Below are 15,935 nucleotides of genomic sequence, written 5' to 3' on the forward strand. Positions count from 1 at the left end.
GCCCCCTAGTTCTAGTCTCACCCATCAGCGGAAACATCCTCCCCGCATCCACCCGATCAAGCCCCCTCACAATCTTATATGTTTCGATAAAGTCGCCTCTCATTCTTCTGAATTCCAATGAGTAGAGGCCCAACCTACTCAACCTTTCCTCATAAGTCAACCCCCTCATCTCCGGAATCAACCGAGTGAACCTTCTCTGAACCGCCTCGAGAGCAAGTATATCTTTTCTTAAATATAGAAACCAAAACTGCACGCAGTATTCCAGGTGTGGCCTCACCAATACCCTGTATAACTGCAGCAAGACTTCCCTGCTTTTATAGTCCATCCCCCTTGCAATAAAAGCCAAGATTCCATTGGCCTTCTTGATCACCTGCTGCACCTGCATACTAACCTTCTGCGTTTTATGCACCAGGACCCCCAGATCCCTTTGTACTGCAGCACTTTGCAGTTTCTTTCCATTTAGATAATAACTTGCTCTTTGATTTTTTCTGCCAAAGTGCATAACCTCACACTTTCCAACATTATATTCCATCTGCCAAATTTCTGCCCACTCACTTAGCCTGTCTATGTCCTTTTGCAGGTTTTTAATGTCCTCCTCACTCACTGCTTTCCCTCCCATCTTTGTATCATCGGCAAACTTGGATACGTTGCACTTGGTCCCCTCCTCCAAATCGTTAATATAGATTGTAAAGAGTTGGGGTCCCAGCACTGACCCCTGCGGAACAGCACCAGTTACTGATTGCCAACCCGAGAATGAACCATTTATCCCCACTCTCTATTTTCTGTTAGATAGCCAATCTTCCACCCATGCCAGTATATTGCTCCCAATCCTGTGATTTTGTATCTTGTGCAGTAATCTTTTGTGTGGCACCTTGTCAAATGCCTTTTGGAAGTCCAAATACACCACATCCACTGGGACCTTGGTGTGCATGTACATAGATCCCTGAAGGCAGCAGGACAGGTAGATAAGGTGGTTAAAAATGCATATGGGATACTTGCCTTCATTAGCCGAGGCATAGAATATAAGAGCAGGGAGGTTTTGATGGAGCTGTACAAAACGCTGGTTAGGCCACAGCTGGAATACTGTGTGCAGTTCTGGTCGCCACACTATAGGAAGGATGTGATTGCTTTGGAGAGGGTGCAGAGGAGATTTACCAGGAAGTTACCTGGGCTGGAGCGCTTCAGCTATGAAGAAAGACTGGACAGGCTGGGGTTGTTTTCCTTAGAGCAAAGAAGGCTGAGGGGGGACCTGATTGAGGCATACAAAATTATGAGGGGCATAGATAGGGTAGATAGAAAGGAACTTTTCCCCTTAGTAGAGGGGTCAATAACCAGGGGACATAGTTTCAAGGTAGGGGGCAGGAGGTTTAGAGGGGATTTGAGGGAAAACTTTTTCACCCAGAGGGTGGTTGGAATCTGGAACTCACTGCCTGAAAGGGTGGTAGAGGCAGGAACCCTCACAACATTCAAGAAGCATTTAGATGAGCACTTGAAATGCCATAGCAGACAAGGCTACGGACCAAGTGCTGGAAAATGGGATTAGAATAGACAGGGCTTGATGGCCGGTGCGGACACGATGGGCCGAAGGGCCTCTTTCTGTGCTGTATAACTCTATGGCCTAGAAATTGGGTATAGCCCCGCTTGAGGCGCTAGAACTGGCGAAACTTATCGCTGCCTGGCGAGATATTGGGTTGCATCGCCCCCAAAGGGGATTGAGGCGCTAATTCAGCCGTTGCACGGTGCTCCTAAGGTGCAAAAGTTCAGGCGCTACTGAATATCGACACGGACGGGCGCAGTGCAGGTGATCTCAATTACGGGAAACCACGAGACTTCCAGGCGCCGGCCGGCTCTTAAAGGGGTGGGTCAGTCAGCCTGAGCTTCAACACCCAACGCCCTGTAGACCTCAGAATCGGCGCTCGCCCTTCTCTGGCGTTAGAAACTTGTTCAGCATGGAGAAGGTTAGGCAGAGAGCAGAGTGCTTCAGCACTGAGGCTCTGGACCAGTTGGTGGCTGCAGTTGAGCGCCGTCGAGATGTCCTGTATCCGGACAATGGCAAGAGGCCGAATCAGAAGGCTTACCGACAATCTTGGAGAGAGGTTGCTGTGAGGGTCAACTCCAGCAGCATGGCGACCAGGACCCCCCTGTTCAGTGCAGGAAGAAATTCAACGACCTCACACGGATCGTTAGGGTGAGTGATGGTTTAGCAAACTTCTGATTACCTCCATCTGCAGCTGACTTCGGGCACCCTGTTGCAATGATGCCCCAATGGCCATCTGTCAGCAAGCACCCATGGCCCTTTCTGGGCACACACATGGACAGATGTCTCAAGGCCTCATGTAAGGGCTCTTGCACCATGGGGGGCATTCGATGATGTCTCAAGGCCTCATGTAAGGGCTCTTGCACCATGGGGGGCATGCGATGATGTCTCAAGGCCTCATGTTACAGAACTTCCCCTGCAGTCCAAGCTGGCGACGATCCGAAAGGAGCAGCGTCAAACCGGTGGCGGACCTCCACAAGTGGTCACTCTCACGGATCTGGAGGAGAGAGTGCACCAGATACTTGGAGGACGTCTGTCTGGTCCTGTGACCACTGCATCTGCCGACCCCATTACCGACAGCGAGGGTAAGACTCTCACCTTTTCCACCTGTTGCCTTCCACTTGGTCCCCCCGCCAGCATGCATCCTCAGTGTGCAGCCATGTCAGAGCCTTGCCGCAATGTGGCATGCCTTTCAGCAAAGCTGTCCTTTTGCTAAAGCCACTCTTCCACCTCCCTACTTTCAGATGAAGCAGCACCAACTCGGGCTCAATGCGCTGAAGCTGCCAGTGCCAGTGCCACCGGAGGCGAGGACCAGGAGGAATCCGGACCAGCCGTTGCAGAATCCGGGGAGCGGACACATCTACAGACTGGGGATAGTAGTCCCCTGGAGGGATGGGGGGGGGCCTCTGAGGATGAACCAGTTGCCGGAACAAGCGGCATGCAGCAACGCACGGGGGATAGGCAAGTTCGGCCACCGTCTCCTCGGAGGGCAAGGCAGGTAGTGATGACTGCTGCACAGAGTGCAGATGAGGTGCGTCACCTGGCTGAAATGAGCAAACAGGCCTGGGTCAGACACATGGAGCTGATGGCTGCAGTGGAGAAGATGCCTGAGTCAATAGATTCATTGGCTAAGAGTATGTTGGACTTTGGGGCAACAATGGAGAGGACTCTCCAGGGCTTTGGGGCAACAATGGACAGGTCTATCCAGGGCTTCGGGGCAACAATGGACAGGACTATCCAGGGCTTCGGGGCAACAATGGACAGGTCTATCCAGGGCTTCGGGGCAACAATGGAGAGGACTGTCCACGGCTTTGAGTCAGCAATGGAAAGGACTGTTCAGGGCTTTGGACAATCCCTGGAAAGGTCTGTCCAGGGCTTGTCCGAGGCAGTGGAGCGGTCGGCACCTGCCTTGTCCGAAGCAATGGAAAGAACTGTCCAGGGCTTCTCCGAAGCACTGGCACCTGGCACACAGGTCCTCACTGTTGCCACGCAGTCACTTGCTGGGCTCCTCCACACCCAAATTGACGCAACGTGATCTCTCACTGCAGCCACCCTCTCTGCATCAGATAGGATCACCCCGGGCCCTTCCAGTCCCATACAAGGCCAGGAATCAGTGGAGCATGCGATTGTGGCGGATGAGCCGAGCCGCTCCCCTCAGATAGCCAGTGTGTCGTCCGACCATGGTGCAGGTGTCCTCTCTCGGCAGGAGACCATTGCACATGCCAGCGCTGGGACGTCTGCATTGCAGCTGCCACCACCTGCAGGGCACACTGCTTCCAGCCATGGTCACATCAAGCATCCTGCGTCCGCACCCTCCAAGCCCAGAGGTCAGCCAGGCCGTACCTCAGGGCATCTGCGCTTCCAGACAGTCAGCAGGCGTCCCCCAGCCTTGAGCCCGCCACTGGGGTCCAATTACGTAGGAGCAGCAGGGAGGGAAGGGGCCGGGCGTGAAAGAGAAGTCATTCTCCCTCAAGGGGCCAGTTGTAGAGGGAGGTGCTGAGACGTTTCTTTGTCCAAATTCAAGGACACCCTCACCTGCTGTTATATTTGCAGAAGGTTTGTTGAGTTTTGCGGCTTTGCCGAAGAGTTCACAGTTATTTAGTAACTTATGGTTTCTGTTGATATTACGTTGTTTTGCTGTAATGAAAGACTTTTGTGCCAATAAACAGAAGTTTCAATGTGGCATGGTGCATGTGACTACTTTCAGTGATGCTGCCATTCAGAGGCTGTCAAACATCCAAAGTGCGCAGGAGTTAAGACTCTCATCATTCCGCCACAGGGATCTCGACACGCGTCCAGATGAGCCTCTGACGTATGGCCCTTCCACTTTCAGCAGCCCTTCCATCTTCCTCCTCCTCCTTCGCCTCCTCCTCCTCCGCCTGCTCTTCCTCCTCCTCCTCCTCCTCCACCTGCTCTTCCTCCTCCTCCTCCTCCACCTGCTCTTCCTCCTCCTCCTCCACCTGCTCTTCCTCCTCCTCCTCATCCTCCTCCACCTGCTCTTCCTCCTCCTCCTCCTCCACCTGCTCTTCCTCCTCCTCCACCTGCTCTTCCTCCTCCTCCTCCGCCTGCTCTTCCTCCTCCTCCTCATCCTCCTCCTCCGCCTGCTCTTCCTCCTCCTCATCCTCCTCCTCCTCCTCCGCCTGCTCTACTGGTCGTTGAGGGACAGCTGGAATTGGCTGGGTGCGTCGAATCGCCAAGTTGTGGAGCATGCAGCAGACGACGACGATGTGTCCCACTTGCTGCGGCGAGTACTGCAGGGATCCCCCCGAATGTTCCAGACATCGGAAACGCTTTTTGAGAACACCAATAGTGTGCTGTTTACTGTGCCTGGTCGCCTGATGGCCGCTGCTGATCAGCTATTCTGCTGGGGTGTCGGCCACACGGAGTGTTGTCATCAGCCATGGCCAGAGAGGATAGCCCTTGTCCCCAGTAAGCCAACCTCGTCTTCGAGCCATCCGCTCAAAAAGGTTACAAACTGAGGTCAACCGCAGGATAAAGGCATCGTGGCTGCACCCTGGGAAATGCGCGGTGACTGCCATGATGATTTGGCGTTGGTCACAGACCAGCTGCATGTTGAGGGAGTGGAACCCCTTGCGGTTGCGGAAGTCCTAAGGATGATGGCATGGCGCCCTCAAAGCCATGTGTGTGCTGTCAATCGCCCCCTGCACCATGGGGAAGTCCGCAATAGAAGCGATACCCTGCGCGTGCTCCGCCTGCTTGTGCAGGGTCAGAGGCAAGGTCATGAATTGACGCCTTCGCCTATAAAGGGCATCTGTAACTTGCCGGATGCAACAGTGGACTGCAACCTGAGCGACAGTTGCAATGTCCCCAATGGCTGACTGAAAGGATCCGTTGGCATAAAAATGGAGGCCATCAGTCAGTGTAACCATCACGGACAGAGAGGTTCTGCAGCGTTCACGCGGCTGCAGATCCTGACCAAGCAGGTGGCACAGATCAGTAACAATGTCCCTCCAGAATCGGAGCCTTCGCAAACACTGCTCCTCCGACATGTCAAGGCTTGTCACCTGCTGCCTAAAGACCCTCGCAGCATCCCGTCGGATTGGCCGACCTCCATTGCCCCTCCTCCTTCTGGCCAATCCCGGCCCTCTCTCCCGCCGTCTCTCTGCCCCTTCACAGTGTTGGGCGATGAGGCCGTCGCCCTCCAAAGAAGCTCCCATTCCGATGCCAGTTGGTCAAAAGGCTTTTAGGTGTAGTGCTGCAAGTGCTTCGGACAGGTTTGAAGGTCCCAAGTACTCTAAAGCTAAATTCCCAAAACTCCGCTCCACAGTAGCTCGCCAACTCTCTCCAGCAATGAGCAGGCCAAGTGGCTGAAGATTCTGCACTAGAGCTGTCCCCTTTAAATAGCGCCCCCCTACTCCAAGAAGGGCCTGCTAGCCCTCCCTCGAACTGTCACGAATAGCGATAGGCGTTAAGGCTCCGGGCGCCACCCAATATGCGCTCAGGCGCTCCTAGAAGGCGTTGCACACTGAAATGACGTCATGATCTGCTTGCGGGCGCGCGCAAACACTTAGCGCAGGCGCTAAATGTATAGTCAATATCTGAGTTGTCGCTATCTTCATAGCGTCCGCCCCAACATAGGGTATCGCCCCAATTCTAGGTCTCTTTAGGCGCTCGGCGCCAGTGCTACCCACTGAATTTCTATGCCTATGACTCTAAATAGGAGGAGACCAATGATAGATCCTTGGGGGACACCAGAGGTAACGATGCAGGAGCGGGAAGAGAAGCCGTTGAAGGTGATTCTGTGGCTACGATTAGATAGATAAGAATGGAAACAGGCGTGTGCAGTCCCGCCCAGCTGGACGATGGTGGAGAGGCGTTGAAGGATGGAGTGGTCAACCATGTCAAAGACTGCAGACAAGTCAAGAAGGACGAGTAGAGATAGTTTACCTTTGTCACAGTCACAAAGGATGTCATTTGATGAGACTTTGATGAGACTTGATTTGACTTCAGGGCCAAGTCAGTGAGGTGGATTGGGCTGTTTCTGGCCCACTGGTTATTGTGGGCACGGCTGGACGTCAGTGGGACCGGCTCTGCCCTGTTTGTTCTTTGAGGCAAAATAAGCCAAAAAAATTCCTGCTCCCCCCTTACCCTTTCTACACTCCTTTTACAGGGTTTTAGAAGTGGAGCATTTACAGACAGGAAGCTCAAACCAAACATCACCTCAAATTCTGACAGAGTTACGCGATTCCTCAGGACCTGATTCAGTCGCTCCTCCAATCTGCTGGCACACCCGTGAGTTCACATTGGGGAGAGAACTTTTAAATGTTCTGAAAGAGCTTCAAAATCTACAAATACCTGAAGCGACACCAGTGGCCACACACTGGGGGAAACCCGGGCCCCGTGTGTGGGAAGGGATTCACTCAGTCATCCGCTCCGATGATACACCAGCAAGTTCACACTAGGGAGAGACCTTTAACCCGCTCCGTGTGTGGGCAGGGATTAATTGCACCCTCCGTGCTGCTGAGACACCAGCTTGTCCACACCAATGAGAGACCGTTGACCTGCTCCGTGTTATTGAAGCGATTCATTCTGCCACCCTCCTGAGACACCAGCTTGTTCACATTAAATGTTCTGACTGTGGGAAGAGATTTAAAAGGTCCCAGGATCTGAAGAGACACCAGCTGGAGAGAGCAGGAGAGATTCTGTTCACCTGCTTCGTGTGTGAGAAGAGATTCACTCGGTCCTCGAATCTGCTGGCACACCAGCGAGTTCACACTGGGGAGAGGCTGGTGAAACAGTCCGACTGTGAGAAAAGCTTTCAAATGTCCCAGGAGCTGAAGGGACACCAGCTGGAGAGAGCAGGAAAGAAGCTGTTCACCTGCTCCGTGTGTGGGAAGGGATTCACTCGGCCCTCCCACCTGTTGAGACACCAGCGAGTTCACACTGGGGAGACACCATCCACCTGCTCCGTGTGTGGGAAGGGATTCACTCAGTCATCCGACCTACTGACACACCAGCGATATCACACCGATGAGAGACCATTTAAATGTTCTGACTGTGGGATGAGCTTTAAAAGCTCTGGGGATCTGAAGCAACACCAGCGAGTTCACTCCGATGAGAGACTGTTTACATGTTCTGTCTGTGGGATGAGCTTTAAAAGCTCCAGGAATCTGAATGGACACCAGCGAGTTCACACTGGGGAGAGGCCGTTCACCTGCTCCGTGTGTGGGAAGGGATTCACTCGGTCATCCCACCTGCTGAGACACCAACAAGTTCACACTGATGAGAAACAGTTCACCTGCTCCGTGTGTGGGAAAGGATTCACTTAGTCATCGTACGTACTGAGACACCAGCGAGTTCACACTGTTCTGTAGTGCAGGGCCCTGCCAGACAGCTGCGGCGACATGAACGTGGAATGGATGAATGTTTTATACATTTTTGTACTGCTGTTTAATCTTTAAGACTGTTGGCTCAACTGGTCCATGCCAGTGTTTATGCTCCACACCCACCCTACTTCAATTAACCCGATCAACATCTCCTCCCATTCCTTTCACACTCATGTGGCTTCTCCATGAATCCATCTATGCTGTTCACCTCAACTACTCCCTGTGGTAGCGAGTTCCCCATTCTCACCATTCTTTGGGTAAAAAAGTTTCTCCTGAATTCATTACTCCTGTATTTATTAGTGACTATTTTAAGTTTGTGGCCTCATAAACATAGAAACATAGAAGATAGGAGCAGGAGTCGGCCATTCGGCCCCTAGAACCTGCTCCATCATTTAATGAGATCATGGCTGATCATCCAAATTCAGTACCCTGTCCCTGCCTTCTCCCCATATCCCTTGATCCCTTTAGCCTTAAGAAATATATCCAACTCCTTCTTGAATATATTTAATCAATTGGCCTCAACTGCCCTCTGTGGTAGAGAATTCCACAGGTTCACCACCCTCTGGGTGAAGAAATTCCTCCTCATCTCTGTCCTAAATGGATTACCCTTTATCTTTAGACTGTGACCCCTGGTTCATGACTCCCCCGCCATCGGGAACATGCTCCCTGCATCTAGTCTGTCTAGTCCTGTTAGTATTTTATAAGTTTCAATGAGATCCCCTCTCATTCTTCTAAACTCCAGCGAGTATAAGCCCAATCGACCCAATCTCTCCTCATACATCATTCCTGCCATCCCAGGTATCAGCCTGGTGAATCTTCGCTGAACTCCTTCCATGGCAAGAACATCCTTCCTCAGATAAGGCGATCAAAACTGCACACAATGCTCAAGGTGTGGTCTCACCAAGGCCCTGTACAACTGCAGCAATACAAATATGAAGAGATTCTGTTAAGCTGACCAGTATGTTGTTGTACTTTGACTTTTTCTGATGAATTAAACATTACTGAGCCCTTGTACGCGTGTTATGGGATGAAGTTTCTTTTAATTCGTTCATGGGATGTGGGCGTCGCTGGCAAGGCCAGCATTTATTGCCCATCCCTAATTGCCCTTGAGAAGGTGGCGGTGAGCCGCCTTCTTGAACCGCTGCAGTCCGTGTGGTGAAGGTACTCTCACAGTGCTGTCAGGGAGGGAGTTCCAGGACTTTGACCCAGTGATGATGAAGGAATGGCAATATACTTCCAAGTTAGAATGGTGTTTGACTTGGAGTTGGTGGTCATAGAGTCATACAGCACAGAAAGAGGCCCTTCGGCCCATCGTGTCTACACCGGCCATCAAGCCCTGTCTATTCTAATCCCATTTTCCAGCACTTTGTCCGTAGCCTTGTATGCTATGGTGGTTCAAGTGCTCATCTAAATGCTTCTTGAATGTTGTGAGGGTTCCTGCCTCTACCACCCTTTCAGGCAGTGAGTTCCAGATTCCAACCACCCTCTGGGTCAAAAAGTTTTTCCTCAAATCCCCTCTAAACCTCCTGCCCCTACCTTGGAACGATGCCCCCTGGTTATTGACCCCTCTACTAAGGGGAAAAGTTCCTTTCTATCTACCCTATCTATGCCCCTCATAATATTGTACACCTCAATCAGGTCCCCCCTCAGCCTTCTCTGCTCTAAGGAAAACAACCCCAGCCTGTCCAGTCTCTCTTCATAGCTGAAGCGCTCCAGCCCAGGTAACATCCTGGTGAATCTCCTCTGCACCCTCTCCAATGCAATCACACCCTTCCTATAGTGTGGCGACCAGAACTGCACACAGTATTCCAGCCGTGGCCTAACTAGCGTTTTGTACAGCTCCATCATAACCTCCCTGCTCTTATATTCTATGCCTCGGCTAATGAAGGCAAGTCTCCCATAAGCCTTTTTAACCACCTTATCTACCTGTCCTGCTGCCTTCAGGGATCTATGTATTCTATCAGGTGTTCCCATGTGCCTGCTGTCCTTGTCCTAGGTGGAAGAGGTCGCGGGAAGGGAGGTGCTGCCGAAGAAGCCTTGGCGAGTTGCTGCAGTGCATCTTGTTGAAGGTACACACTGCAGCCATGGTGCACCGGTGGTGGAGGGAGTGAATGTTTAAGGTGGCGGATGGGGTGCCAATCAAGCGGGCTGCTTTGTCCTGGATGGTGTCGAGCTTCTTGAATGTTGTTGGAGCTGCACTCATCCAGGCAAGTGGAGAGTATTCCATCTCACTCCTGACTTGTGCCTTGTAGATGGTGGAAAGTCTTTGGGAAGTCAGGAGGTGAGACACTCGCCGCAGAATACCCAGCCTCTGACCTGCTCTTGTTGCCACAGTATTTATGTGGCTGGTCCAGTTAAGTTTCTGGTCAATGGTGACCCCCCAGGATGTTGATGGTGGGGGATTCGGTAATGGTGATGCCGTTGAATGTCAAGGGGAGGTGGTTAGATGCTCGCTTGTCGGAGATAGTCATTGCCTGGCCCTTGTGTGGTGCGAATGTTACCTGCCACTTATCAGCCCAAGCCTGAATGTCGTCCAGGTCTTGTTACATGCGGGCATGGACGGTTTCATTATCTGAGGAGTTGCAAATGGAACTGAACACTGTGCAGTCACCAGTGAACATCCCCACTTCTGACCTTATGATGGAGGGAAGGTCACTGATGAAGCAGATGAAGATGGTTGGGCCGAGGACACTGCCCTGAGGAACACCTGCAGCGATATCCTGGGGCTGTGATGATTGACCTCCAACCACCACAACCATCTTCCTTGTGCTCGGGCTGACTCCAGCCAGTGGAGAGTTTCCTCCTATTCCTTTCACCCTCATGGCTTCCCCTTAAATGCATCTGTACTTTTAGCCTCAACTACTCTTTGTAGTGGCGAGTTCCACATTCTCACCACTCTCTGGGTAAACAAGTTTCTCCTGAATTCCCTCTTGAATTTATTAGTGGCCATCTTATATTTTGTGGATGTTAAAACCCCAATAACTGGGCTGCAATTTAATATTCTGTATAAATAAATCAGATTTGTTTGAAACACAGTCGATTGAGTCGTTGTTTCTAAGATAAGACGAGAGTTAATTGATGACTAGTTGCAGACATTCCCAGTCCTCTCAATATCTGTGTCCAGGAGAGAAGCTTCTGTTACTTTATGCATTTTATTACCATTGAGATTGTGGGGGAATGGAACATTTTAACATTCCCTGGTGTCAACATCAAACACTCCCAGGTCAGGTACAGCATGGGTTAGATACAGAGTAAAGCTCCCTCTACACTGTCCCATCAAACACTCCCAGGGCAGGTACAGCACGGGTTAGATACAGAGTAAAGCTCCCTCTACACTGTCCCATCAAACACTCCCAGGGCAGGTACAGCACGAGTTAGATACAGAGTAAAGCTCCCTCTACACTGTCCCATCAAACACTCCCAGGGCAGGTACAGCACGGGTTAGATACAGAGTAAAGCTCCCTCTACACTGTCCCCATCAAACACTCCCATGGCAGCTAAACATAGAAACATAGAAGATAGGAGCAGGAGTAGGCCATTCGGCCCCTCGAGCCTGCTCCGCCATTCATTGTGATCATGGCTGATCATCCAAATTCAGTACCCTGTCACTGCCTTCTCCCCATATCCCTTGATTCCTTTAGCCTTAAGTAATATATCCAACTCCGTCTTAAATATATTTAATGTATTGGCCTCTACTGCCTTCTGTGGTAGAGAATTCCACAGGTTCACCACTCTCTGGTTGAAGAAATTCCTCCTCATTTCTGTCCTAAATGGCCTACCCCTTATCCTTAGACTGTGACCCCTGGTTCTGGACTCCCCAACCATCAGGAACATCCTTCCTGCATCTAGTCTGTCCAGTCCTGTCAGAATTTTATAAGTTTCAATGAGATCCCCTCTCATTCTTCTAAACTCCAGCGAGTACAAGCCCAATCGACCCAATCTTCCCTCATGCGTCATTCCTGCCATCCCAGGTATCAGTCTGGTGAATCTTCGCTGAACTCCTTCTATGGCAAGAACATCCTTCCTCAGATAAGTCGACCAAAACTGCACACAATGCTCAAGATGTGGTCAAACCAAGGCCCTGTACAACTGCAGCAAGACATCCTTGTTCCTGTACTCAAACCCTCTCACTACGAAGGCCAACATGCCATTTGCCTTCTTAACTGCCTGCTGCACCTGCATGCTTACCTTCAGAGACTGGTGCACAAGGACACCCAGGTCTTGTTGCACTTCCCCTTCTCCCAATCTATTGCCATTCAGATAATAATCTGCCTTCCTGTTTTTGCCATCAAAGTGGATAACCTCGCATTTATCCATGTTATATTGCATCTGCCATGCTTTTGCCCAATCACCCAACCTGTCCAAATCATACTGGAGTTTCTCGGCATCCTCCTCACAGCACACACGCCCACCCAGCTTTGTGTCGTCTGCAAATTTGGAGATATTACATCTAGTTCCCTTGCCTCGATCATTAATATATATTGTGAATTGTAAAGCCATCGGAAACAGTGGAATTGACCCACCGCAGTCACACTGTGGACACTCTGGTGTGTCAGCGGGTGGGATACACCAGGGAATCCCTTTCCACACACTGAGGTTGACTCCAATGATCGAGAGTCCCAGGGTTTCAGATACCAGATAATCAAGCTCACAAGAACACAAATTGTCTCTCCAGGCTTTATTAAGAGCGCTGCATAACACAGATCGGGTGATAATTCCCTCAATCTGGAGAATAGAAGTACAGTGGATTCACGCACAATCTTCTCGAGTCTGTTCCAACTGACAACGGCTTAAGTGGCCTGTTCTTATACACAAGCTTGGTTACCGCTCAGGAAATGGGATTGTTTGGACCCGTCTGTTGACCGCCTCCTGAACTCCTGCTAATTCAGGGAATTTAGTCCATCTGTGACCAGACTATAACCACAAGCCCATCTGGTTATCACACCTATACGGTCTGTATGGTTATTATCAGATTCACACCCAGACGTTGTGCCTTCACTTGTCTGGCACTTCATCCCATAACACGGGTACAGGGGCTCGGTAATGTTTCATTCATCAGAAAAAGACAATGTACAACAACATACTGGTCAGCTTAGCAGAATCTCATCATATTTATGGGGCCATAAATATAAAACAGTTACTAATTAATCCAGTAGGGAATTCAGGAGAAACTTTTTTACCCAGAGAGTCGTAGAAAGGGGAACTCACTACCACAGGGAGTAGTTGAGGTGAACAGCACAGATGCATTTATGGGGAAGCTACACAAGGGAGAAAGGAATGGGAGGATATGTTGATTGGGTTAATTGAAGTAGGGTGGGTGTGGGGCATAAACACCGGCATGGACCAGTTGGGCCGAATGGCCTGTTTCTGAGCTGTACATTCTATGTAACACCATGAACAGTCAATCAAAGGGAATCATCAGCACAACAGTCTTAAAGATTAAACAGCAGTACAAGAATTTCAAAACATTCATCCATTCCATGTTCATGGCACCCCAGCTGTCTACAAGGCCCTGCGCTACAGAACAGTGTGAACTCGCTGGTGTTTTAGCAGGTGATTGGAGCTTTTAAAGCTCTTCCCACATTCAGAACATGTAAACGCTCTCTCATTGGTGTGGACTCGCTGGTGTGTGGTCAGAGCCCCGGAGATTTTAAAGCTCTTCCCACAGTCAGAACATGTAAATGGCCTCTCATCAGTGTGAACAAGCTGGTGTTGCTTCAGGTCCCCAGAGCATTTAAAGCTCTTCTGACAGACAGAACATTTAAAAGGTCTCTCATCAGTGTGAACAAGCTGGTGTCTCAGCAAGGTAGATGAATCAGGGAATCCCTTTCCACATACGGAACAGGTGAATGGCCTCTCCCCAGTGTGAACAAGCTGGTGTCGGGTCAGAGCCCCAGAGCTTTTAAAACTCTTCCCACAGTCGGAACATTGAAATGCTCTCTCATCAGAGTGAACTCGTTGGTGTGTGGTCAGAGCCTCAGAGCATTTAAAGCTCTTCCCACAGTCAGAACATTTAAAGGGTCTCTCATCAGTGTGAACTCGTTGGTGTGTGGTCAGAGCCCCGGGTCTTTTAAAGCTCTTCCCACAGTCGGAACATTTAAAGGGTCTCTCATCAGTGTGAACAAGCTGGTGTCTCAGCAAGGTAGATGAATCAGTGAATCCCTTTCCACACACGGAGCAGGTGAATGGCCTCTCCCCAGTGTGAACAAGCTGGTGTCTGGTCAGAGCCCCGGAGCATTTAAAACTCTTCCCACAGTCGGAACATTGAAATGCTCTCTCATCAGTGTGAATTCGTTGGTGTGTGCTCAGAGCCCCGGAGCTTTTAAAACTCTTCCCACAGTCGGAACATTTAAACGGCCTAACATCAGTGTGAACTTGTTGGTGTGCCTGCAGGTTGAATAACCGTATGAATCCCTTCCCACACACGGAGCAGGTGAATGGCCTCGCCCCAGTGTGAACTCGCTGGTGTGTCTGCAGGTTGGATGACTGAGTGAAACGTTTCCCACACTCACAGCAGGAGAAAGGCCCCTCTCCAGTGTGAACTCGCTCATATTGCAGCAGGTTGGATGACACAGTGAAACCCTTCCCACACACAGAGCAGGTGAACGGTCTCTCTTCATTGTGAGACCGCTGGTGTGTCATCAGATTTGTGGCGCTTTTAAACCTCTTCCCACAGTCAGAACATTGAAACGGTCTCTCATCAGTGTGGACAAGCTGGTGTCTCAACAGGTGGGATGTGCGAGTGAATCTCTTCCCACACACGGAGCAGGTGAACAGTCTCTCTCCATTGTGAGACCGCTGGTGTCTTGTCAGATTCATGGAGCTTTTAAACCTCTTCCCACAGTCAGAACATTGAAACGGTTTCTCATTAGTGTGAACAAGCTGGTGTCTCAGCAGGTGAGATGTGCGAGTGAATCCCTTCCCACACACGGAGCAGGTGAACGGACTGTCCTCGGGGTGACTGTGCGGATGAACTTCTGACGTAGACAGGGAACTGAATCCCTTCCCGCTGTCCCCACCTTTACCCGGTTTCTCCCCGGTGTGACGGTGCACGTGTCTCGCCAGGTCAGGCGATCGGCTGAATCCGAGTCCACACACGGAACACGTGTGCGGTTTGTCCACGCTGTGATCACTGCTCTCTCCTTCCATGTACAAAGGCCGATGATATTCAGGTCCTGATGAATCCAGCGACTCTGTCTGATCTTGAGGTGATGTTTGGTCTGAGCTTCCTGTCTGTAAATGCTCCACTTCTAAAACCCTGCAAAAGGAGTGTAGAAAGGGGTAAGAGGGAGAATGTTGCCTCATGTCCCCCTTTCCCAGCCCAGGGACAGTGAAGCTGATTTTCAGGCCCCAGCTGCTGCACAGGTTGGTTGAAAGGATCAACAATAATGGCGGCGGCAATCCCCACAAGTCCCCGCACTCCAGAAAGCGCTCCGGCCGCCGCACTGAGTTGTGGCTGACCCCACGCATGCGCCCCATGGCCCCGCCCTCTCCTGCTCCACAGGCGCCCGGCCCGCACCGCGCATGCTCAGCACACACCCTGGACCCCTGTCAATCATCCTCCCCCGCGCCTGCGCGCTGGGCCCGAGCTCCAGGCTGCCGCGCGGGGCTTTCTTTGTAAAGTCGGTGTTGGTGAAGAGCCGCAATCAGTGAGGGAAAGTGAGTTTTCCCCCAGATCCGATTGAGATCAGAGGAGGGGAGAGAATAAAGGGGAATCCAAACCTGAGAGTCCGCGGATCCGGGCCCCGAGCGGAGCTTCTTCAGTTTGGCGGAGCATGTTCCAGGGACACGTGACCCGGGCCCAGGACCTGATTGACGGGAGCTTCCGACCAATAGGGAGCGAGCGGGGCGGGGCTGGAGGAGCGAGCCGGCGGCGGGTCCTCCAACCAATCGGGGAGCCTGAGGGGCGGGACTTGCACTGGCTGAATTTCCCGCCTGCTCCAACCGCCCACCCTGGAACGTCATGACGTCGCCGGCGTGCACTGACTGACACTGAGCTCTCCACCAATGAGCGAAGGGGAGGCTGAGCCTGGAGGACCGACCGAGGGGCT

The 15,935-nt window shown here is 51.4% G+C and overlaps 1 protein-coding gene across 1 annotated transcript; it reads right to left on the reverse strand.

Moving 5' to 3' along the window:
* Positions 1-13,401: 13,401 nt before the first annotated feature.
* On the reverse strand, positions 13,402-15,115 carry LOC147082735 (uncharacterized). The gene has a single exon (XM_085980346.1). The coding sequence runs from the start codon at positions 15,031-15,033 to the stop codon at positions 13,402-13,404; it is 1,632 nt and encodes a 543-aa protein (XP_085836472.1). The 5' UTR covers positions 15,034-15,115.
* Between the last annotated feature and the right edge of the window lie 820 nt (positions 15,116-15,935).

This window comes from Somniosus microcephalus, unplaced genomic scaffold (assembly GCF_052327205.1).
Source record: "Somniosus microcephalus isolate GS21.2 unplaced genomic scaffold, FLI_Smic_1.0 scaffold119, whole genome shotgun sequence".
NCBI lineage: Eukaryota > Metazoa > Chordata > Chondrichthyes > Squaliformes > Somniosidae > Somniosus > Somniosus microcephalus.

Bases quoted from the DNA above. Each gene is read 5' to 3' on its own strand.
- LOC147082735 (XM_085980346.1), bottom strand. From the start codon at position 15,033: ATGGAAGGAGAGAGCAGTGATCACAGCGTGGACAAACCGCACACGTGT.